This window comes from Botryllus schlosseri, chromosome 2, assembly GCF_051294905.1.
Source record: "Botryllus schlosseri isolate E-star chromosome 2, Bs_hap1, whole genome shotgun sequence".
In the NCBI taxonomy this organism is placed as follows: domain Eukaryota; kingdom Metazoa; phylum Chordata; class Ascidiacea; order Stolidobranchia; family Styelidae; genus Botryllus; species Botryllus schlosseri.
In genome coordinates this window covers 40,272,202-40,298,584 of record NC_137237.1, presented here as the reverse complement: position 1 = coordinate 40,298,584, position 26,383 = coordinate 40,272,202, and the positions used below count along the sequence as shown (strand labels likewise).

Here is a 26,383-nt window from a genome sequence, read left to right as displayed (position 1 = left end):
TGTTGCATAATATTCTAAAATTATGCTTTTGCGTCGAGATGTTATGACATCATGAAAAAAAAAACTCCCGTGGCGTACGCACCACTTGATTTGACTTCGAAGTGGTGCATTGGCTTAGCAAGGGCAGTGAGTGGTGTAGGAATTTCGGCTGTACCAACCTATCATAGCGGATGTCATTTTAGCAGTAAACAGCAGTACCAAGTTTCTGCTGTTTAGTCCAAAGAAGAATAAGCTGCAGCGAAGGCAGCATTTAATATTGCGTACTAAAAAAAGACATTGACACCTGGGTTCAAAAGTAAAGCTATAAATCATTGATAAATACATATAGTTTTAGGCTGTTAGCAACTAATAAGGCTAAATCTGGTAGTTAAAATGAGCATGCGTAAAAACGTTTTTTGTGGCGATTATGAAAGAGAATTTAAGAGTATCAAACGAAGCTTGAACGGCGAGTTCTTCGCACATTGCAATATCTGCAATTGCGACATTAACCTGGAGCTGCGGAGACCACAGGAAAAACCGGTATTTCAACTGATATTGATACCCCAACACACAAGAAGTGTGTCACATTGATTAATTCGAGGCAGTCGATGAATAATTTTTTCACCAAGTTGGTCAGCACCAACGACCTAAGACTACAAGGCTGCTGCTGCTGATGGTATCTGGACATTGCATACTGCAAACACCAGCAATCATTCCGCACCAACGATTGCACATCGAAGTTGTTCAAAGCAATATTCCCCCATACCAATATCGCAACGAAGTTTGCTTCGGCCAGAACCTAGACTACAAGTATTGCTACTGGAGTTCTTGCTCCGCGATTAAAAATGATTTTGTCTAAACCTGCTGTACAGCCATTTTCCATCTTGGCTGACGCCTCTAATCACAACGAGGTGTAAAGGTTTGGCTTCTCACCCCATGGGGGGGGGGCAAGACCAACGTGTTTTTTTGGGGGGGGCTGACAAAGTGCTGTTTCGGCCCTGAGGAAAGGTAAACCTAGACCTGAGCTGTCGTAAGGTCAATGAAGCACTTTATACTGACACGGAGGTGCTGGAGCCGGCTGTTTCTGGAATGAGCTTGTATAATTACAAGGCATATGTACAAAAACGCTTTTAATGCGAATCTAATTTTTCGACTGCCATTATTTTTGTGTCGATGGCAACCTTGCATATAGGACACTATGGTATCACGATTCACGCCACATTTTTCTAGTTGTTCGGTAACTACTTTTTTATTCGCAACTAGCACAAGAGCTACACACTTCTTAGAATTCGCTACTGGAACTTGAGCTAGGACTATTTATAGAACCATTATGATCTTCAGAGAGTTTGAGTATCAGAAAATATATCAAAATTTGAATGATATGTAGATAATATATTATACAGAATACAATAATGCCAGTCGCTGGACAGGAATGACAGATGTACAAAAACGAATGAATGATAAGAAATATTATATACATATAAACACGTCTATTAGTGTAGGGGGGTTGTGGTACCTATAGATCAAAAATTGTAAAATGATCTCTGGCCCCAAAATTTTCAGCCGATAACAGAAGATCATTTGCTGGCTCAACACTTTGATACAAGCTCTACCTATCACGCATATATACATGAGTGTCCGTCTTCTCAAAAAATATTTATGAACGTTCAAAATTTGCTGCTCGAACGTATTATCACCCGGTGGGTCCAATGGCACACGAGCCGTGGACCTATGAGACTTAGGGGAGATGTGGTACCGATGGATCAAAAATTGGAAAATGATCGCTGGCCCCAAAATGTTCAGCCGAAAACAGCAGGTCTTTTGCTGGCTCAGCACTTTGATACAAGCTCTACCTATCGCGCACATATACATGAATATCCGTCTTTTCAAAAAATATTTATGGACGTTCAAAATATGTTGCTCGAACGTGTCATCGGTCCCCACCCGGTGGGTCCAATGGGACACGACCTTGGGACCTATGACACATATACCCTAAATACCTCAGATGAGACAACTTTTCTTGCTCAGTATTATAATCTAAGCTACAGTAAGCCAAAGAAGAATGTTTGATCGCAACCGTCAATAAATAGAATAAATATTAACTCAAATGTTGTCATAAAATCACGTTTCGATTTAGGGTCGGACTTATAAATTTGAGGGTACCTACATATTGACCGAAAATCGACAGTGTGACTTCCAAATACCTCGTTATAGCGATAAAACATCATATGCAATTATTACATAAAGATTTTCTGTACGTAGGCATGTTTCATTTGTTTTATGATTAGTATGCTTGATTATTTTGCTTGATTTGGCTGTTGTATCTTCGGTCCCCACCCTACGAATTTTATACATGAATCGAAAAAAATTCCACTCAAGGAAAGTACTGAAAAAAATAATAGGTGCCATTATATAGCCTGATACAAGCCCTGCACTTCACAATAAAAATGATTGCTGGTTTGTTCGTGTTGAAGGTTACAAAGAAAAATGTATATGTCGATATAAATTTACTTTACACCCCCCAAAACAAAAAACATCTGTGAGAGACCCCATAGCTCGCGCACGTCGAAATTTTTTGTATGTGAGGAAAGATTTTGCCAGCAAGCAACTGTGGACAAGTTCACGGAGTGTAATCATGGAATTATCATAGAGAATTTTCAAAGTATTTTCGGTCCCAGTGATCCATCGGTACCACATCTCCCCTACTCTCAAAAACTCAGATGTGACAACTTTTCTTGCTGTGAACATATAAATTTGAGGGTATATACATATTGCCCGTTAATTGACAATGCGACTTTCAAATACCCGTTATAGCAATAAAACATCACCTGCAATTATTACGTAAAGAGTTTCTGTACGTAGGCATGTTTCAGTTGTTGCGTGATTAGTATGCTTTGATTAGTTAGCTTGATTTGGCTATTGTATCATCGGCCCCACTCTACGAATTTTATACATGAATTGAAAAATATTCCACACCACGAAGGTATTGAATAAAATATTACGTGCCATTATATAGCCTGATACAAGCCCTACACTTCACATTAAAAATGATAGCTGGTTTGCTTGTGTTGAAGGTTACAAAGGAAAATGTATGCGTCTATCGAAATTTAGTTTACACCCCCCACAAACAGAAAACATCTGTCAGAGACCCCATAGCTCGCGCACGTCGGAATCTTTTGTATGTGAGGAAAGATTTCACCAGCATGCAATTGTAGACAAGTTCACGGAGTGTAATCATGGAATTATCATGGAGAACTTTTCAAGTATTTTCTGTCCCAGTGATCCATTGGTACCACATCTCCGCTATTTATGAATATCATAACGAACTAAATAAATACATAAATATGGTGAATATATATATATCAAAAAACGACAAATATTAGTATTTCTTGCCTTGAACGAATAGTAATTTGTGTACAGAAAGTGAGTGAGTGAGAAAGAGTGAGTGACGTCACTAACTTGAACTACGTTCAGATAGTGGGCGTGGCGCAAGTGATCAACAAAGTGAGTCTGGACGGAGTGACTCATCAACCTTTCACTGCGAGAGACGAAAAGATATTCGCCTCTTATCTCGGATTTTGCGGGATCGCCATTCACAACGCGCAGCTCTACGAGAAGTCGCTGCTCGAGAATCGACGCAACGAAGTGATTCTCGATTTTTATAAAGATTTGACAAAATGACCTAATATATATTCCCTTCCTAGGTGCTTTTGGAGTTGACGAAGGTTTTGTTCGAAGAACAAAGCTCTCTCAATCAAGTGATGGAGACCATTCTTCTCCACACGACGTCTTTGCTGAACTGCGAACGCGCCTCAGTGATGCTCGTGGGAGACCAAGACGATAGTGAGCGAACTTTTATGTAGATAGGCAGAAGTCATAACTCGACTCGACTCGACTCCGATTTAAGACACAATTTTTCGTTGACTTGACTTAACTCGAGTCGCTTTCTTCAAAACGTAAATTATCTCTATTCGACTTCAGTACCTTTTTCTGTTAACTCGACTTGTACTCTTTAAGCACTGCGCATTATACGACACATTCCATATGACTTGATTCAAGACTCGTCTATCAGCAATGATATTTTAAAATTAGACCTGACAACTGTTTTTAGTTGTTTGAATGAACATGTTAGGAGTCTAATCATGAATGTAAGACATTCGATATCAGCCCAGAGTTTCAAAAAATTGAGTGGGACGCATGACTTTTCGGAATCGAGTTTCAACACTACGACCCGGATTCGACCCATATCTCCCTGCCTTAGAATCGCACTTGACTCGTTGGTGGATTGAAAATGACTAGACTTGATTGGAGCCGAACTATAAAAGAAAAAATTCGCCTTTGACTCGGCACCTCATGACTTGCTTACAACCATGTAAATTGTAAATAGGCAGCACCGAGATTTAATATAAATGCTAAGTCAATACGCTCATTCGATGAAACTTTCGGAGTTATACGGTCTCGTACCAAAATTGTAGGTCTAGGCCAGTGGTTCCCAACGTGGGCGATATCGCCCCACAGGGGGCGATTTGGCGGTCTAGGGGGGCGAAAATAACGAAGGGAGCGATAGGGGGCAATGGCGCGTTGAAAACGGCTATATTGGAGTCAGGACCGTAACTTCCGCAACCCAAACCCCCAATTGGAGGGGGGCGAACTCGAAGGGGGCCCAAAATTATTTCGTGAATTAACATAAATAATAGAGTATTTTATTAGAAATTCGTGCAACATTTTAAAAAAATTTCGCGCTGGGCGCGATTTAATATTATCATGTATCTTGATTTTGGGGTTCCCTTCCCCCAACAAAAATACGCATTATTTATGGAAATGGAGACTTCGGTGTCGGCCATTACTGCGCCGCGGCGCGCCAATACATATGAAGTTATAGGCCATGTAACATGCAACTCCGAGAAGTGTGCCAGAACGATCAGCGGCGAGAAGACCTTGGACGAAAAAGAATGCCCTTGTGCTGACCGAAGGCTTCGATATACATATATGTTTAATTGTCCTTAGGCGCCTCAATGGCTGGCGTCGAAATTTCCTGTCCGGGTGATCTGAATCCGACAAGACAAATGCCACCCCGCGGGGAAAAATTATATGCCACTAATGAAATACCCATTTGAAGCAATATCCGTCTTTTAGTTTGGTTCGTTTTGACGCTATCCACATCTTTTGACACAACAGACATGGGAGGTCACGAAATAGCATCATGTAACGAAATCAATATAACAAAGGGTCCACCCGAAGATGTTTAATTATTATTTAGGGTCCCTACCTTTTCCAACACACCACACTCAGCTCTACCGATAAATCTGACTACGTGAGCAGAGAGAGGATAAAAAATTGATAGCAATATATATGCAATTCCCGACCATATTGACCGATTCAAGCATGAATTATATAAATTTGTCGCGTTTAGGCGAAGTACGATACCTCACCAAACAGTACATGAATTAGGGTATAGCTGATATGTACCGACAAAAAGCCCACTGGTTGAGGGGGGCTGGGGTTTGGTTTATCACCCTATCGGGGCCCAATACCAACGTTTTTTTATGGGGGGAGGGGCTGACGAAGTGCTGTTACGGTCCTGATGGGAGTCAAGTCGCAGAAATGACCTTTTTTTAGTCAACTCACGAACATTTAGCTGTTAAAGTGTAATTTCGAGGTCGATCGAGCCGAAAAGTTGACCTTTTTTTTATTAGTCAACTCGCCGGTGATCCCAGATTGCATGCCCATTTTTTGGTTCCCAATATTTGGGGGGGCGATGATCGGCGTGGAGCTTCAAAAGGGGGCGATGAGACGAAAAAGGTTGGGAACCACTGGTCTAGGCCTTCGGGAACATAGAGAAATCTTGGTCAAATTGGAATTTTCATACCCCCCAAAATCTCTGAGGATAGATGGCGTTTGCCAGAGGCGGTCACTGGTCAGTAACGGATGGATTTGATAGACTTGCACTACTTAATCAAGTGCCTATGATTTAAGACTACTACGAAGTTCACGCTTTTCAGATGTTTTCACTCAAACGTTCGAGCACGTTTCTAGTTTTTACCAAGGAAAGCATCCGTCAGTAAACACTCGTAAAGTTCCTTTCAACGTCGAGTTGACTTCTTACGTCAAACAAACCGGAAAGGTGAATTCCCGTTCAATCAATTCGCCTCCCTTGTAATAAGCGTGATTCTATCCACACAGACGGTGAAAATTTCGAAAGGATCTTCGGAGAAGCGATTCAACTTTTCGGTATTTTCCTGCAAACTTCACACCAGTTTTTCGTAGAGTTTTCGATTTTTTTCCGCAGGAAGATTCGGAACTCGGGTTAATAACGAAAAGTCTCATTTGCACTCCGATCAGAGATGCGTCACGTCATGTGATCGGTGAGTGACATAATCCGTAGAGTCAGACTACAGCTTTTACAAATTGCAATATAATTTGAATGATAACTACACAGTTTATTGTTTATCAAGGAATTAAATCACAATAACTGAAACCGCATAAACTTGGTAACTGAATTACATTCTGAACTCCAAATATATACAACATAAGCCAAGTTCAGATCTTATCAGATCAGAAATTATTCTCATAATTAGGACTGTGACAAATTCGGTACACCGAGTTTTGATCGTTTCGCACGATACGCAATTCTCGTGTATAGCGTTTTCAACAAAACCGGAAATTAGATTAGAATTAAAACAAGAGCAAAGAAACATTCAGCAAATTAGATTACAATTAGATCACTGGCATTTTGTTCTAATTAGTGTAATCAGACAACTAGAATTACCTAGAATTATCTAGTTGTCAAGTCTGGTTAAGTGTCGGTTCGGCGGCTTGGAGTCATGAGCAGAGCTTACATGGATAACAAAAACGCAATTCGATGAAATGCAATATACAGATAAGCATGGCATAGATTGGAAGCTCGATATAGTAGAGTCATCAAAGCCGAGCCGCCCAGATCAGGAGCCCCCTGCAGAAAATTCGTTGCCCGCAAACGTTTCGATTATCTAATAAAAATAAATCTAAATAAACACAAGTAACAACAACAACACAATGGATCGTGGAAAATTAGAAATGATATCAATAAAATAAGGTTATTGCATATACAATATAGCGGGTGTTGATGACAGGCGTGATTCAACTGATCAACAAGAATCTGGGCGATGCAAGTTCGTTTACAACAAGCGACGAGCAGCTCATCGAAGCTTTCAGCATTTTCTGCGGACTCGGGATCAGTCAAGCGAGACGATACGAAGAGAAAAAGAGATTGTTGGCCAAACAAAGCGTCGTTCTCGAGGTAACTGGTCGTTTGGGGCTTGGTAAAATCGGGTACCTGAGTGATTCTGAATCGAGTATTAGGTTTCGAGTCAGTTTCGAGTAATCAACAGAGGGGTCAAAGTAGTAGAAGTGGCGTTAAATGCGTAAATTCCTAGTCAAGTGGAAGTAGAAGTAACGAATCTCAAGTAAGTAGAAATGTATTCTAGGACGAACTTTGGTTATGCAATTTAAACGCTTGAGTATAAGTTTTCTTAACCATGACCACTTGAGGAAGTAATGGAAGTAGGTAATATATATTTGAATGGAAGTACAAGTACTCTAGTATTCAACTATCAGTGATTATGACTTCATTACAGTATGTGCGATGTGTAAAGTTGAAACATGTACCTTTTATGCGACTACTAAGAATATAATGCCCTTTTTTACATGACATTAAATATTATTTGGTATCATTTCAACAATTCCAATATCATCCCATTTGTGACAATGGTGCAGATTGATCAAGACTTCACAGATATGTCATTTTGCTAACGTGCGTCAGTGTTGGGATGACTCGAGTCATGACTTGACTCGAGTCAGACTCGAGTCACCTTTTTCGTATGAATTGACTTGACTCGAGTCACTTTGCTAAAATGACTTGACTTGACTCGGCGTATCAGAAATGTGGATTGACTCGTGACTCGGAGCAAAATTCACGAGTCAATTTCGAGTCATCAAGCAATCGAGGTCGATAAAAATCATTGTGTCTTGCATATGTTCGGATTGTACGCGAAATGCTGGTGTAACCCGTGAGAGCAACCAATCATTCAATGATCGTGCGTTTTACTGAGCCTCCATTGTTCTTACACAAATAAACTGATCGCAAACGAATTTATCGTAGTTTACAGCTTACGCTGTCGTAAACTAGTATAGTAAAGTAATTTAGCAAAATGTCTATTTCTGTTCTCTGTTCCTTACTTAACGAAACCTCTTGTTTCATTGAAATTGAATTCCAATATAGTTTATATAGTCCTCAACCATTAGCGCAGGCTGGAATTGTATCATATGAATTTGTAACTGGGTAATGTATTGAATCTTATCAATTCGTTTCTCCATCTTGGCTGGTAACTATAATCCGAGGCTATGCTATTACTCACGTAGTTTAGCATTTCTACGTATATGTGAGCAGTGAAGCGCCTTCTTGCGTTTATATTCAACTCCATATCCGTTCATGAGTCCAGAATCAATTACCACTCAATCCGTATTTCAAACAGCTAGCAAAATGCAAAGACGTAAGCCTGCCTCATACTTTGAAAAGGCAACTTGACTTGAATTGCGACTTGACTCGCTACTTGACTTGACTTGACTCGAGTCACCTCCAAAAATCGAGTGACTTGACTTGACTCGAGTCACCTTCGAAATTCGATTGACTTAACTTGACTCGAGTCAAAATGTGCAATGACTCGAAATGACTCGTGACTCGAAGGTAGTGACTTGATCCCAACACTGACGTGCGTAGCATTACACTACATGTTTCGTTTGCTGCGCACGGCCAATCGAACTTTACACGCTTACAAAGAAAAGAGTAGTATCGAAACTGTAATTGTCGCTGCTATATTAACTCAAAGAAGCAAATAAGAGTATGATTTCAGTCCTCAGACATATCATCTCCCCACTACTGGCCTGGAATCATTGATACACGATTCAGATTCTAATACTCGTATCATTGTGCCTAACCTTAGCCATGTTGTGTTGATCCCGCAACAGCGCTAAAGATGATTCTTTTTGCAGGTTTTGTCGTATCATGCTGTTTGCGCGCCAGAGGAAAGTTCCGAAATCGACGTGAGATCGCGCGTTCATTCGTCCAAAATACAATCACAGGTGTTGTTTTGTAACAGAGACGTTTGGTGCCGTCGTCCAAGAAGTTTGATCTTTTCAACTTCGGGTTTGACGACGAACGGCTGAACACGGACGAGACGTTGGTCGCCTCCATTCGAATGTTCAAGGATTTGAATCTGTTCGAAAGATTCAACATCAACACCGAGGTTATTTGACTTCTGCTACGTGATCAATTCAACTTGTGACTTGATCAGACTAGGACAGATAATTCTAGTGGTGTAATTTAACTAATTTAAGCGAAATGCTGGTATGATTCTAGTTTACCTTTCGAAATGTTTCTATGGATAAGTGTTAGTTCTAATCTCATTTCTGATTTTCCTGAAAATGCTACTGGAGATCTGTATCGTGCCAAACGAGCCAAGCTTGGTGCTGCACGGACATTTGTCATCCTCGTCTTTATGCGAATCAACTCATGATTTAATACATGGGTGGGCAACTTCTCCGGTCGGCGGGCCTGACAAGGGAAAATGAAGTGCTCGGTGGGAATCGATGCATTATTCGCGTATTCAACTGCATGTACAAGGAATAAACCGCATTTAATGTAAACTTCAAGTTTAAAGCATAGAGAAGAAAAACTTGAGTGTTTTTTTACATCGTCTAGGCAAGGTTGGTGTGTGATATCGAAGACTACTACACGTTGTTTCAACACCTTCCTATCTTTCATTGTAACGCCATCTATTGAAATCATCATCCGGCACCGAAGTCAAAGAAACCTTACGGAGGTGTTGGTCTGTACATTGAAGAAAAAATTCCTTACGAAATTTGAACGGACTACGATCTGAATGTCAAAGATTGTGAAGAGTTATGGCTGGAAGTTGATCACCCAATTGGAATTCACAAATCTCTTCTTGTGGCCGTATTATACCGTCATCCCACGCAAAACATGAACCAATTCGCGAAAGCGTTGGAGCACTCACTGGACAAAGTCAACAGCGACAAAAAGATGTGTTTCATTGCGGGAGATATTAGCATAAACCTTCTAAAACACAAAGGCAACACATACTCCAACGCCGTCAAATCCGCCGGTCTCTACCAAATGATCACCGAGCCTACACGCATAACCGATAAGTCAAGGACTTTGATCGACCACATATATACCAACTCGCGCGACATGGAAATCATTCCATTTGTCATTTCGGCAAAACTCAGTGACCACAACCATATTGGTTTTCTATCACAAGAACAACAAAGGACACCCCCCGAAACATATCACCTCTGCAGACGACGAGAGTTAGTGGACGAAGAAGCGCTCGATCATGCCGCATTCAATCAATTTAAAACATCAGCCATCCCCCACATCTCGATAAACAACTTTGACGAAAAATTTGTAGAGTTTATGCCTGCTATCAAATCACTGCTGGATCAATTTGCACCTCTACAGTGCCTTTCGAGAAGTCAAAGAAAATTGAAGCGAAATCCGTGGATGACCACAAAGCTGATTCAACTTATCCGTAAACGTAACCGGTGGCATAACCGAATAGACACCAAGAACTGCCCAGAACATGAACGAGAAAGATTTCGACGTTTCAGGAATCGCACCGTGCATCTCATTTCCAAGGCAAAAGCAAAGTACAATGAGAGATTTTTCAACAGACACAAAAAGGACACTCGAAAAACATGGTCAGGACTTAACTCTCTCCTACATCGAAAAAAAGGCCTCTCTCCTACATCGAAAAAAAGGCCATAAGTCAGTTTCGGAAATTGTGAATTCGGATACCGGAAACAAACTTTCAGACCCGGCGGCCATCGCGAATCACTTCAATGAATATTTTTGTAATGTAGGCCCTAATATTGCTTCTTCTATTACAAAACCTGTGTCGGCCAGGTCAGAGGTGAGATCGATATCCCAGTCGATTGTGCTTGAACCTACGACCAAATACGAAGTAGAAGTAGCCATCCACAAACTGAAATCGCACAAGGCCGTCGGCTATGACCAAATCCCATCATGGTTTTTAAAAATGATAAGCCTGCATATCGGTCAATATATGGCCCATTTTTTCAACTTCATGATAGAAAATGGAGTCTACCCAAGCTACCTTAAAAAAGCCAGAGTAGTCCCTGTACACAAAGCTGGAGATAGAACTAATGTCACCAACTACCGTCCGATATCCGTTCTCCCATGCATTGGGGTTGTATTCGAAAAGTTGCTCCTCTCCCGCCTGTCCTCATTCCTCGCCAAAATGTCTATCATTTCCCCTCAACAATTTGGCTTCCGAAACAAACACCAAACCGCACATGCCCTCCTAACAGTGGCCGAGCAGTATTATGATATCTCAGAGAAGCGAAACGTGGGATGTAGCATTTTTCTCGATCTAAAAAAAGCGTTTGACTGCGTAGATCATAAAATTCTCATGTCGAAATTGGCGCGTTGCGGACTTCGGGGCGCACAACTTGAGCTCATAAAAAGTTACCTCACTGGACGCCAACAAATGGTTGCGATCTCAAACACCTTGTCCTCTCCTCACCTGGTGACCTGTGGTGTGCCTTAAGGCTCAGTACTTGGACCGGTCCTCTTCACCTTATATGTCAACGACATTTTTGAAACCTCCTCATTGAACACCACACTGTTCGCTGATGATACTCACCTCCTCTCTTCCGCATCTTCGACGGCAGAGCTGGATGCCCTGACTGGTGACCAAATGCCTAAAGTCCATGAGTGGACGGCCCAGAACAACCTTTGCATAAACGCCTCGAAATCCCAATTGCTGATAGTAAATTCAAAAAATAACCTAACCGTTAATATCGCTGGTCAGCCCGTTTCCAACACAGATAATGCCAAATATCTCGGGGTTTTACTGGACTCGAACATGTCCTGGAAGAGTCATATTCAGTCCCTAGAAACTAAATTATCTCCGAAGTGCGGCCTGTTCTACAGCCTTGGGCGCTTCATGCCAGCATGGCTTCTTCTGATACTCTTTAAATCCTTAATCCAATCGAAGTTACATTATGGCATCCTCTGTTGGGGGGCTGCCAGTAAAACTGCACTCAAGCCACTGCAGAAACTACAGCATAAAGTACTCCGAATCATAGCTAGGGCCTAAAAGGGGCCTGGCTGCCCATAAGTCGCTGCTGAAGAGATTCGGCGTCCTAAACACAGAAGATATGCGGAAACTAAAAATCGCCAAGTTTATGTATCAGTTTCACTGCGGTCGTTGCCACGAATATTTCAATGACTTCTTTACCTCTTAATCAAAAGCGCACAAGTACAACACACGCGCGTCCACGTCGTCCAAATATCATATGATCGACCGAAAAGATCATCGCTCTATCAAATATGCCGGACCTAAGGTGTGGAACAGTAGCCCACCGGCCATCCGGCAGTCGAAGAGCATGTCCACATTCAAGTCGAAATACCAGCAATTACTACTAAATAAATACAGTCCATCCTCAAGATTACCGGACCACGACTGACCTATCGATCTCGCTTCCCATGACATGGCGCCCTATATTTCTTGTCGCTTCCTTTTTCTATATTATCTTCTTTACTTTCATTCAGTGTGCATGCCTCCTCTTTACATCGCCTAGGCCAAGGTGGGTGTCCGATTCCATAGACAACTCCTAGTCGCTTCGACATCTTCCTTTCTTTTCATTGTATCGCATTTTTTGTGGTGTATTGAACTGATAAAATTGCTAATAAACCAATGATGATGATGATGAAAATTGTAGCAATAAATTGAAATAAATTGAATTGAGTGAATTTATTAACCTAATGTACTTCAATAGCTATTGCAGTCAATCAGACCTCTGTGGTCGATTAATGTTGTCAACAAGGTCTTTGAACTCTGGCTGCATGTCAGAAGTAGAAACTCTTAGTAAAGACTGCACGTGAACATCGGTTATAATTGGAACGCGGTCTTGTCTTATTTATGTTCATCATTGAAAATGATTGCTCAGAAATGTATGTAGACTCAAGGGAACAAGTTGTTTCATAGCCACCTTTCTCAGGTTGGCAAACTTCGATTCATTATGTGCCGCATCAAATTTGTCAATACTTTCAGGATAGAAACTCTCTGCGGGCCGCTCAATATCCCGTCGCGGGCCGTATGTTGCCCGCCCCAGATTTAATATGAACTGTATTTCTTTCTACGCGATTCACTATTTAATTTCAAATCCCTGGTTTTTGCGAATTCAATGATTCTAGTTCTGCGTAATTGGATAAAGTGTATAGCTATGATTATATTTTTAGTCAAAATTGTTAGTTGTTGAAATCCGCTATACAAAAATGGATTGATTTCATAATAATATCCATTGCAAGAAAACATTTATTGTAACTGGAATATTTTCCGCGTTCCTCTTATAACAAATCAAGTTCTGTACAATGACCAAGTTCCTCATTTTTACATCCAATGCTGTTATTCAGTAGTAGGAAACAAACTGTCCCTCGTCAATTGCGTTGACCTTCAGCTTTACAAATCCTTCCCGTCTCTTTGATTTGGTTTCAACTGCAGATATTTTCGAGATGGGTATGCAGCGTGAGGAAGAACTACCGTCAGGTCAAGTACCATAACTGGAGGCACGCTTTCAACGTTTGTCAGGTACAGATTTAAGGTGTCGGTAATGCCTACATCTATACCACCCAGACTTGTGTACAAACTGCTGGCTTTTCAAAATGCACATCTAGGATTAGAACTACAACTGCTAATTTTTCAAAACTCGCATTCAGAACAATAACCATATCTAAAGACTTTACATTTCTACATCTAACTGATACGAAACTAATTAGACTCATTCTGAAACAACTCATTCATTTTTATTTTTATCGAAGTCGGATAGGTTTTTCACTTGTATCAGTAGGCTACAAGTATGGAATGAGAGGGTTTCGGTTTGACCGCTCAAAACCCACTGGCTATACGCCACTCTTACTATCGATAACTCTGAGCTAGCAGTGACTACGGGAATAGTAGTCCATTCTCAAGATTAGCGGATAGACCTATAGATCTCGCATTCCATGACACGCCACCCCATTTTTGTCGCTTGCTTTTTCTATACTATATTCTTTTACTTTTCATTCAGTGTGCATGCCTCCTCTTTACATCGCCTATAGGTCAGTGGTTCCCAACCTATTTCGTCATGCGGACCCCTTGTCCGATATTTGAGCTATAATCACCCCCAATGAAAAAGTTGCCTGTCACTAAAAAAGGTGCTTTTTAACGCACAACCTTTTGTTGACTGAGCAATATATGGCCAAACATATTCAGAGATGTCTGAACTACGTCGAATGTGCACTGCAATACACTTTGGTAAAGTACCGTTAAATTTGACTTGTTTTTACCGGTCGCGTAGCCACTGACGAAAAAGAAATCGCCAAGGTCGCTTGCTATGGCCTTGAGTTGAATCTATGAATTTGGTCTGTTTTTCCCGCTAGCTCATATGTTGGCTTAAAAAGGTAAATATTTTCACTGGCGGCCTTGTGCTGAATTCGGCATAACTTTTTCCTACTTAGTAACAATTTGGTCGAGAGGTTATCACGGGCCCAACGAAATCGTCTCGCGAGTCTGACTTTATCAAAGTGTGTAATATCTACGGTAGGCATTTAAACATAGACCTAGCTAAAAATCCACCAAAGAAACATACAATTATGAAGAACTAGTTTCAAACTTGACATTTTCATTTAAAAAATTTAAAAAACTTCGTGAACCCAGTGTATCTTCCGATACAACTCTAAAGCCAGATTCTCCCCTAAAAATTCCAAAACTCACCTAAGGGTGGAAGTCCCCCCCCCCCCCGGTTGGGAACCACTGGCCTAGGCCAAGGTGGGTGTCGGATTAGAAAAATTATTCCAAGTCGCTTCGACACCTTCCTATCTTTTCATTGTATCGCATTTTTTGTGGTGTATTGAACTGATAAGAATTGCCAATAAACCAACCAGCACGCAACAGAACGCCGGTATCACGATGTAAGCCAGTGGCTTAAACCACGTGGCCCGTGTCGATAGTAAGAACAGCGACAATTTAATTCAAATATATAAAAATCTGATTTTTGCAGTGTTGGGCAAGAATTGATACATAGTAAGTCACATTTCCACTATGGTTGTGGAATGTTATTCTGCAAATTTCCATCACATAAAGCCTACTGGCCTACTTGCCTACTTGGAAAGACATTGAATGAAACTGCGGCCCGTGACGTCATCATAAACTAGTAAATTGGCCGGCGAGAAAATTTGAATTTGTGGCCCCTGATTTGAGCGAAACGACGACACGTGTTTTCTAGTTGTTCTACAGATGAAATATATTTCAAATTCGCAAGTGGAACTACAACTAGGCTACTCACTTTTGAAATCCGCAACTAGAACCACTAAAACACCAGCATCAGCTAGATAGTTGGTCTCCACAAGTCGGATGGGCATTGACTCGTTATTGCAGAGCATGTTCTGTATGATCGTGAGCGGAGGAATCGCGCAATATCTTAACGACTACGAAAGGCTGGCTTTGCTCGTGTCTTGCCTCTGCCACGATCTCGACCATCGCGGAACAAACAACGCCTTTCAGGCAAAGTGAGTTTTTCTATTTCACCTTCTCCTTCCCAATGGTGGTCATGGTCAGTTCACTGTCTAATTTTCAGTTGCTCAAGTGGCTATGTTTTAAGACTATATACTTCTACTTCTACTTACAAGTTTTAAGGCATTTTAAGGCAGTTGTATTAGGCCTACACCTTGGACTTTGTAAATAGGAAATAGGATTTTGGGTATGTGTGAAATAGCTGTGATATTTGGGCGAAATATCCCTTATATTACCCCAACTGTGGGTATTCATAGCCTCAGTCGCCATTTCACGTTAGTCACTAGGATACGTCTTGGAATTTCGAAAGTTGCGATGATACCTCCGATCACTTTCATTCCTACTTGAGTACCAAGGCTGACTATGCTTTGACCACCTCTGCTTCCAGAACCGAACATCCACTTGCCAGTCTCTACTCTACCTCTACGCTCGAGAAGCATCACTTCGACCAATGCCTCATGTTACTGCAGAGCGAAGGTGAACCAGCAATTTTAAGAGTAGGGGCTCCCAACCTAGGGACCATAATCCCTTTCCATGTGACATAGAGATTATTTGGAAAAACATCTATTCCTTCATAACTGAAGAAATTAATTAAAACTCGATAAAAATATTTATACATCAGTAAACTTACTTCTTTATCTTGAGTTAACTTTCTTTCTTCCCTACGCCACCAAACCAGCAATTAGGACATTGACAGAGAAATAAACAGCTTAACCTGATCGCTAATCACTAATTAATGCATTATCATGTTCATTGCGTGCTGTATTTATGTCATTTTATCCTTCTGGCTACTGGGAACTGTAAAAATCCTTTATTTAATGAATATAAAAGTTCCTAAATTTTGTCAAGTGTTGGAATATTAGGGAAGCCCATGATTTTCCCAAAAGGGTCTGGTGTTGAAAAGGTATGGAACCCCTGTTTTCGAGCCGGTGACGCCGGCTTTTCGTAGCTAACGGCGACCGGGAAATGTCTTCAGGTTGCCAGATATTCGGACACTTGGACGCGGAGGAATACGAGAACGTGATCAAGTTAGTCGAACACGCGATCATCAGCACAGACCTGGCAATTTATTTCAAGAAACGGAGCCAGTTCCTTGAATTAGTCAATATGGGAAACGCGGAATGGGACGTGAACCCCGAACACAGAAAGCTTCTGAGGTCTGTGAAATTGCACGAAATTAATTGATTTGTTCGCATTTCGAACTACGTCAGTCATGCCTGAGCTGTAATAACTCATATTTCGAGTTTTTTTTGTGACTCGACTTGACTCAATTTGTGTCTCCTGACGCGACTTGTACTCGAGTCATTGCGCATGACTCGAGACTAGGACGGCCAGGACAGCCATTATTTCATTTTAACTTCGAAGTATTGCTTTAGGGTCCGACATCCTAAGTATTACATCTGTATCGGCGCTGATATTCAAGAATAGGGCAATAACCTGTTATGAGCGGTATTTTAAGAATGCGGGTATTCTATATCAGTGCTCTTCAACCTTTTTCGAAGTGGTACACCCTTTTAAGGTTTGCTCAAAACTCGTACACCCCTTTTCATTAGGGGTCTTCAAACATGACTATTTTTCTCAAATCGTACTGGCTACTTGATAAAATTGTTAGGTTACCTAATTAAGCCTACACACCAAATTTGGTTCAATTTCAACTAGTAGCCGCCTTGCTACGGGAGAGGAAAGTTTCTATTTACTATACAAAAATAATTAACGAAAAATTTGAAATTTTTCTGTTCACCCCATGAAAGTATTAGGTTGTCTATAAAAACTATGTTATTCAAATTTGGTTCAATTCCGACCAGTAGAAGCGGAGGTATTGCCGTCAAAAAAATGGATTGAATAAAATAGTATTTGGTCACAGAGTCTATTAGCAGCCAGTTAGGCAGCCCGCCACGCAAATTTAGGCTTACCATATTTTGGAAATCTAAAAAGAGGACACTTTTTCAGAAATTTGAGACTTGCAAAACCGGAGAAGAATTCTAAAAAACCGGTGAATTATTTCCACTTGGTGATCAATTGACTAAAAATAAAGGTCATCTTTCCGCTCAGAGCTCAAAATATCGTTTTTCTCTCCGCATTGCTAGGTGGATGACTAAAAAAAGGTCAACTTTTCACTCAGAGCTAAAATCACAGTTTTTCACTCCGAAATACCCGCCGGAGCGTCACTTCTGTGCTGATTTACGGCATATCAATTTGCTCTAAATCTGACCTAAATTTTCAAAAAAGAGGACAAAATCTCAAAAAAAGAAGACAAAAGGGCGTCCTCCGAGGACACTTTCAAAAAAGTCAAAAAAGAGGACAAATCCTCTTAAAAGAGGACGTATGGTAACCCTACGCAAATTGGAATTTATTTCGTGTCAGAGCAAAAACAGCATGATATAACGAACGATAATCAACCTAAATGTAACAGTATTGGGGGGAGAGTAGGTAAAGCTACTGCTGCAGAAGCGGTAATTCAGATCAGCGATGATAGCAGGCGCACCAGCCTACTGCACATCAGGCCTGCCACACACCACACACAGTCGATAGTAGCACATGGGCTGCAAGAGATGTCAGTAACCTCAGATCATATGGCGCTTTCACAGTCTACTGTCGCTAATTTACATCACTTATAACAAAATACTAGATTGCAAATGTATGGCGAAAGATTGGACATACAATCGGGTAGGAAGCACGGATTCAAAAAGTCTGAGCTATCGCGGCGGTTTCCTCACAAATCAATAAAATACTAATGACTAGCTGAACACATGTTTGTTAACAGCATACTTTACAACACCAAACGGAACCATTGGTCTATTGCCGACGGCTAAATGAATAGAAGAAATATTTGCTTATGACATCACAATCAAGCGGTGTACAGTATTACACTTGAGATAACATTGTACCATATTGCTCGTTAACCTGTGCGTCAACCTGTCTGTACTGACCTATAAACCAGCATTTGTGATAGCTAGCCATCGGCTCATTGTTCCTCGGATCTGGTACACCCCTGTACACCCCATCCGAGTGGTACACCCTTTGCGAATTCTGGTACACCCAAGGGTGTACGACCACCCCGGTTGAAGAGCACTGCTATATCACCCAATGACAGTTGCAAAAAGTTGGTTTAACATGGCTTGAACTAGAGAGTGTAGCCTACGTACAGTAAGAAACACCAAAATTTGGACTCAAAATCACGACTCGGATTCAATTCTTTGCGCCTCGACTTGAACTCGGCGATGAATTGAAAATAACTCGACTTGACTCAAGTCAAAACTGTGAAAGTAATATTGACTTTGTGACTCGAAACTTTGTGACTTGATTGCAACCCTGGTCCTGCGACATGTGAAAAGTACGTTATCTTGCCATTGGACACTTTGGCATGTGAAGGAAAATGTTTTTCGTTAATATCGTGTTCAACTCCACAGGGGCATCTTAATAACCGGATGCGATATCGCGGCAATAACCAAACCATGGAGTGTCCAGAGAAAGGTAGCTTGCCGGTTACGCTCTAATGCACGCAGCAAGTCACGTTACTATGCTCAATCAGTATCGTTGCATCCATTCGTCATCGATCGTTTAGAAGATTGGTTCTTAACCTCTTTGTTAGCGCGGATCCAGAAATTTGTCTGTGTGGTTGTGTGTTTAGAGAGCTGATGAGTTTGACTATTGTGTGTGAACTGTGGTGAGCGCTGACTATACGCCAAATATTGTTAGATATTATAAATACCAATGTAATATCATAATTGTAGTTTCAACATCGGCCTTTCATGAATCCACTAGAAGTTGTCGGCGACCGCCCAGGGGTGTATGGACCCCAGGTTATGAAACCCAAGTTTAGAATCGGTTCAGTATAAAGAGAGAAAATCGCCATGCTATGATACTATCGCCCGCGTTGTACTATAGCTTCAGCCTCCAACCAAACAAGAATAGTAATCTAAGTTGCTTGCAGAGATTGTCAGGAACCGTTTGGGACGAAATTTGCTTTATTTAAAACTAGCTGACATCTAGCAGTGTTTTGTATGAAAAAGGAAGCATAATTTTATATAACAGTAGAAATAAGTCAAAATTAAACCGATGTAAAAATAATAAATTATACAGAATAGAATAATACCGATCGCTGGAAGAAATGATAAATATAAATAAACGAATGGACAAAATAAGAGTTCATGGAATAGAAGCGTGTTAATCCGTCCGGCATTTACGTATACAACAAGGAAATAGATGAATAAATATGGTGCAAATATATATTAGATTATACAAATAAATGACTTCGTACAATGCCTCGTGAGGTTCACAAAGACTGATGTTCAGAAAAGCCTTCAATTTCCACTCTTTTCAATTGTTCATCAATGCGTGTGAACCTTCATTCTCCGCGCAATGCGCCGCGAACCGCGCACATTGTGACGAATTTCATTCATAAAAGTTTTCCATCTCATCGAAATGTTGGGTCGCTTCATTTAATGGACCCCTTGTGTGCATGCAGGGGTATGATCATGACCGCCACCGATATATCCGCCATCACGAAGCCGTGGAAAATACAAAGCAAGGTATTGCTCTCCATAATTTGCTTCTAGCTAATCCCCCAAACGCGCTGTCATCGCTACACAGAGCTCGAATGGAAGAAACTCAATTATTGGAACACATCCTTTTGTTCCCTAGTCATCCATGCTTAGTGGAAGCGACACACAGACTTTGAAACATACGTCAGCCTTGGGGACTATTATATCACTGTCAATTGAACTATAACTGTAATGTTTGTCCGTCCTCGTTGTCGCGAGTGGGGCTGCACACAATGATACGGGCATTCGAATCAGAATCGAGTATACTTGTGATGTTTCGAGTCGAGTAGTAAGAGGTGCTTTTTTGAGTACTGAATTCATAAAATCATACGCTCCTTGCTAATTAGAGTTATTTTGTCAACAAGAAATATAGATTCGATACTATTTTCCACTGTGAACGCATAGAGTCCTATATGGTGTGGACACAATCTCTCAGCTCAATGCGATTGGTCTACGTCAAACTTGCCATTTGGCTAAAGGCAACTGCCGGTAATTTTCGACCGGCTTGCCGAGCATTAAATTTGATAAAACGGGTATCAATCGAAAGCTGCCACTGTACTGATTACAAAAATATAAATTTTCATGTACCTGAAACCTCCACAATTAGCCTCGAATTTTTTATTGTTATGGAGATTGACATTGTGACGCAACAATGCTGTTTGGCTAAACGAGACCGCAGCTCAGGAGCAAATGAGCGGATGCGCGGCGAGAGTGAGAGTGCTAAGCTGACTTCGCTGCAATGGGCATTGGGCAATGAACTTTTGTCTGGCAGTGCAATCGCGTCGCAGGGAAACGTTGCGCTGTTGATACTTTCTATAGGCGCTTCGGTAGAAGCGAGCACACATTACCAGTCTTTCCTTGACTTGTGTGCTCAAACTTAACCAAAGCGACTGAAGTACCGACACTCGCCATCAACAGCGCAAAGGGTCTCTGTAGCCTACACAGCAATCGGGATAAGCCGAGCTATATCATAATTATCTGACATGTCTGATGTTTGTAGCTACCTAGACGGAAAGATCTCTGTAAGGTGAAAGATAAGGCGCGAAAATTCGTATAGGGCCCGAATGCATTCTGTGGACCCAGTTCCACCCAAGTCAAGAAAAGCGCAACTGAGACGCGATTGCACTTCAAAACACAAACTCGTTGCCCGAAGGCCATTGCCGAGGAATCAGCTGAGCACTCTCACTCTCGCCGCGCAGCCGATCATTTGCTCCTGAGCTGAGGTCTCGTTTAGTCAGACAGCATTGTTACGTAGTAATGGCTAATTGTGGTGGTTCCTGGGCCATGAGCAGAATAAAATTTATATTTTAGTTATCAGTATAGCGACAGCTTTAGAATTTTACGGTCGGCAATCCGCTCAAAAATTACCGTCAAATTGCTTTTTGCCAAATGGAAAGTGTGACGTAGACCAATCGCAGTGAGCCGTGAGATTTGCTCGTGTCCACACCATATAGGACACTATGGCCAAAGCCTTGCAACCGCGCTTTGCCGTATCGCAGCATACGAAACATGTATTACAAACTTACGTACGTTATTAGAACTGGCATATATGCGAAGTCGTGATCAACCCACACTATTGCTACACAGCCCAATCGGATTCAAGCGGTCTAAATAAAATCAAATTGTTTTTATAGTGATGCAGAACTGGCATTTTAATCCTTTTGGTCGGATAAAAGTTAGATATTTGTACTTTCCACATCATTCATACCGTTATCAAATCATCATCAGTGATCTACTTGACTCGAAGCCCAACTCTCAATTCAGAATCGAATCACCCAGATACTCGATTTTGCCCATCCCTAGTCGCGAGATACCCCGAGCATAGTCGGCTATGTGTTCGTATAGTTCCCATCTCTGTGATCGCTCGTGATTTGCATGAACTCAAATAACCATCAACATCTCGCCGTATCGATTTAAAACCGGTTTTATCCTGCTGCAGGTGGCGCGTCTGGTCGCTGAAGAGTTCTTCGATCAAGGAGACATCGAAAAGAAGGAACTTCATCTGGAACCGGCCGAAATGATGGACAGAAACAAGTCGGACAAATTGCCTTCCATGCAAATCGGTTTCATCAACGCCATTTGTCTTCCGCTGTACGAGGTAAGCTCACTTGGTCCCTTTTAGCATGAGAGATTCCAAGCCATTATTTGTGTCAGAGTACAATGCGGAGGCATAATAATGCTGTATAACCAAAATTTTATAGCATGTATGTCTCAGAATACGACGATTCGCCAAATTCCAAATCAGGCATATAGACTTCTACAGACTCCGTATCTTTTAGTTTATCATTTATAGTCGCAGAATGGCAATATATGATTTATGGCAAGTGTTATTGATTGAAGCAAACCACACAGTTGCACATGCATATTGTTGCTACAACGTAATATATTTGTTGCTATGTCATAGTTCTTCATGCATACACTTCTAGCGAAAAAAATCGTGTATTCATACCCGTCAACCACCCGTCAGATAAGGGTGTGAATGTACAGTTTTACACCCGTGGCACACGAAACCAGAGCCTATACATCAGACTCACGCCACGGTATAAATCAAACACAATATCCTCAAATGCACGTAGGCACGTAGGATTTACAACGGTGGTATAATTCTGAGATTGGTTCTGTTTTCGTGCACCTCCTTTTGGGTGTAAATACACACACCTTTCGCTAATAATAAATGTACGGCGTACGTACAGGTTTGCGGGGGAGTGGTAACACACGTGTAATAATATTGGACTTATTGCAATTTATACTTGGCTATGAGTCGTCATTTTGATGTTAATAAATTTGTATGGGCATGTGTTCTGCACAGAGACAATATGTAAAGCAGTGTTGGGATGACTCGAGTCAGACGCGAGCCAACTTTTTCGTATGACTTGACTTGACTCGAGGAGTCACTTTGCAAAATTGACTTGACTTGACTCGACGTTCCACAAATGTCGATTGACTCGTGACTCGAAGCAAAATTTACGAGTCAGCTTCAAGTCATCAAGTAATCGGTGTCGACGAAATCGCCGTATCTTGTATAACAGGGACGGGCAACATACGGCCCGCGGGTCGAATCCGGACGCAGACAGTTTCCGTTCTTAAATGATGACATGACCGGCGATAACAGTAGTCTTCCGCAATTATCCATTATACTTGCTTAATGCGTCACATTATAGAGACTCTGTATGTTATTCGTTCTTGTTATTCGGACACAAATAATAGTTCTTTGTTTCCTTTGTCTCCGACACGCTGCCAGAGTGCAAAGAACCTGTACACAACTTTGATCGACCACAGATGTCTCATTGACTTGAACAGTCATTGACGTACATTACGTTAATAAATTGATAGAATACTGCTTGGGTCTATATGATTCAAACTTAAAGTTTACATCAGATGAGAGTAATCCTTGTATAGGTGGATAATACGCGTCTATGTATCGATTCAGGAATCCAGCCCGCCAAGTAGGCCTACTTCATTTCCCATATCCGACCCGGCAACTGAAGAAGCTGCCCGCCCCTGTTTTATAAGTTCGTATTGTTCGCGACACACTGTTGTCACATGTGAGCGCTATACCAAACATTCAATGATTACGCGTTTTACCGATCCTCCATAGTTATAACACAAATAAATTGACCGTATTGAACACAGTGGTAGGAGCTTTACAGCGTACGTTGGTGTGAATAAGTAGTAAAGTAGTATAATAGCAATGTATCTCCGTTCTATAAACTGCTCTCAGGGCCCAGTGCTGGAATAACCAACACTCCTGTATGATTTAAAGCAAACGAATATCGTTTATACGTATATATTAATCGTAAACAATATGTGTGTATGTTGGTTTCGTGGGTAGGGTAGCGTATTGCATCATATTAATTTATCTCAACTTTCTGAGGTTTCCTATTCTATCTTCTATTTGGGCTGATAATTATAAGCTGGGGCTATAGCGTTACTTGTGTAATGTGTAGCGACCATGAAACGGCTCTATACACCCAGCAGGGAACTTGGTTGTGTTCCTGGGCTTGGGACCTCGTCTCTCTGCGATTGCCACCTACTGGCATTCGTTACATTGAACGCCTATCACAGTACACAAGTCCTTACGGTTATTTTGGGATTATGTTACATGGCACAGTACTCCAAAGAGCGATTCACACTAGACTAATATTCTCACGATACATACAAACTCATAACGGACACAGACGACCTATCAATACGAGTATAGCACACAAGTTCACACAAACCGTATTCCGACAGCTAGGCCCAAACCTACACCAGCAGCAGCCTTGTCATCTACAGGCGAGGGACTACTTACGGGGCAATATCACTACCCAGGTGCTCGCGTAGCATCGTCCGTGATCTTTCCATGTCCCAGTCAATTTATCCTAGTAGTTCCCAACCGGTGGGGAATTCCGTGCTGATGGGGAATTCAATAGTTTCTGACGGAGAATAGACGCATTTGTAAACCTTATATACAGGATAGTATACATATTTACGGAGACACATGCGCGATTACCGTTACAACTTAACTGCTCTGGAATGTATGCATCGAAGATCATATTGCGTGTTTTTCACAAAACTCATTTCACAAAACAAAAGCAGAATTCACATTGATTGTGAGGTAAACTGTTATGTGGTGTGTTTTATATTATCTTCCGTTGAAATGATTCATTTGTTGAATATCATACACTTTTCCAATAGCAAGTCCCTGCTAAAACGAGTTTTGGGTAGTGGGGAATGAAGACTCGTAATAAATCTGAAGTGGGGAATGAAGAGAGAAAGGTTGGGAACCACTGACCGATCCTCACATAGATTCCGACAGAATACATTCACCTCAAGCCAGCAAATACAATGCCAACTACGTGCTGCTTCACACCCTAACTGCCTAATACTACAACTACTTCATGCTGCTGCTCCCGACTACTCATAATTCAGCTACTCAACACAGAGGCATACTCACTCACATCCAGAGGTGATCAAAGTAGTCAAGAAGGCTACTCAAGTAGAAGTAGAAGTAGCGACGAAAAAAGTCTACTCAAGTACGAATAGAAGTACTTTCTCCATAAGCCACCTAAAACTACTAGAATTAGAAGTATAATTGACTGATTTTAAATCTACTCAAGTAAGTAGTTTTTAAAACGGTCTTAATTCGTTGGCATGGACTGTCAAAAGCTGCAACTTGAGCTATACGGAAGGTGCAGAGAGCTTGATTCGTATTGATGCGTCCCAGCAGGTATTAATTTTCGACAGAATAAGCATTCTTTCGCATCATGGGTTGCAAATTATAGTATTGACATGAAAATGCGATACTAACCCTTTGTTTACTAGAAGAGCGCGTCTTAGATAATATCATGACATGGCGCCCTACCCTATATTATAGGGCCCCAAGCTTAGGCGAACAGCAAATACGGAGAGGTTGTATTGGATACGGTTTCAACACTTTGCGCGATTAGTATACGTTAATAACAAATATTGTGAATCGTGAACTTTATATTTAGTGTAGCTTTATTTTCGGAAAATAAAGGCATTACTACACTTGCTTTTATGCTTCAACACAACATGTATATGTTCTGCACACAACCGAATTGAAAGTAATTAGAACTCAAAGTATGATGCTCCGAGTATCATACTCGGAATTGAAAGTGAAATACAAATACCACTTCTAGAAAGCGGAAATATATATCAAAGCTTCAAAGGTGATCTGCTTAAACAGGTGTAACGTTCCAAAATGCCGGATTTCCAGATTAGCAGGACACGTCATACTCTGCTAGATAACGATAGGATAGGTAATTGCTAGATTGCGAAACGGTAGTTTCAAACGTTATGGTGGGTCATGTTTACTGTGATGAAATATTTGATATGGGCGTCAATGCGATGTGAGCGGAACCATAAGCAATCCGGTACCTAAATTATATTACCTGATACTTTCGTGAAAACATATATGACACCCATATACTTGAGTACTTTCAAAAAGTAGAACTACTTCGTTACTGATCACATCTGCTCAATCCGCCTTTAGCCACGCTCTCGGCCAACTTCCTAAGCAACTAAGTCAACGCGCGGTCTCCCGCCATACCCCGCGCAACATAATTTCCAAACGGCAAATACAGAACGTTCTGGACACCCCGGGTTGCCGCACTTGCGTAGCGCAGTTATACGGATGCGTGGCTTTTTGCGAGCATATTCAAATCTTTATTCGTTCCCTAATTCAGCATATTTGGGGGATCAATTCCTATTTGGAATAGCTAG

At 41.3% G+C, this 26,383-nt stretch overlaps 1 protein-coding gene across 5 annotated transcripts in view; it reads left to right on the top strand.

Moving 5' to 3' along the window:
• The window catches only part of LOC145434656 (cGMP-specific 3',5'-cyclic phosphodiesterase-like), a 49,383-nt gene that overhangs the window by 22,273 nt on the left and 727 nt on the right, over positions 1–26,383 (top strand). For 2 of the 5 annotated variants that reach the window (XM_080311996.1, XM_080311994.1), the window contains 14 exons: positions 3,454–3,624; positions 3,684–3,822; positions 5,982–6,103; positions 6,163–6,210; positions 6,269–6,344; positions 7,092–7,258; positions 9,010–9,060; positions 9,117–9,263; positions 13,566–13,652; positions 15,480–15,610; positions 16,003–16,091; positions 16,591–16,771; positions 20,083–20,146; positions 22,098–22,256. In XM_080311996.1, the coding sequence (XP_080168122.1) occupies positions 3,454–3,624; positions 3,684–3,822; positions 5,982–6,103; positions 6,163–6,210; positions 6,269–6,344; positions 7,092–7,258; positions 9,010–9,060; positions 9,117–9,263; positions 13,566–13,652; positions 15,480–15,610; positions 16,003–16,091; positions 16,591–16,771; positions 20,083–20,146; positions 22,098–22,256 (1,632 nt within the window). Of the gene's footprint in view, positions 1–3,453; positions 3,625–3,683; positions 3,823–5,981; positions 6,104–6,162; positions 6,211–6,268; positions 6,345–7,091; positions 7,259–9,009; positions 9,061–9,116; positions 9,264–13,565; positions 13,653–15,479; positions 15,611–16,002; positions 16,092–16,590; positions 16,772–19,024; positions 19,089–20,082; positions 20,147–22,097; positions 22,257–26,383 lie in introns of those variants that run through there. The other 3 variants (XM_080311997.1, XM_080311995.1, XR_013913513.1) reach the window with 3 other exon arrangements.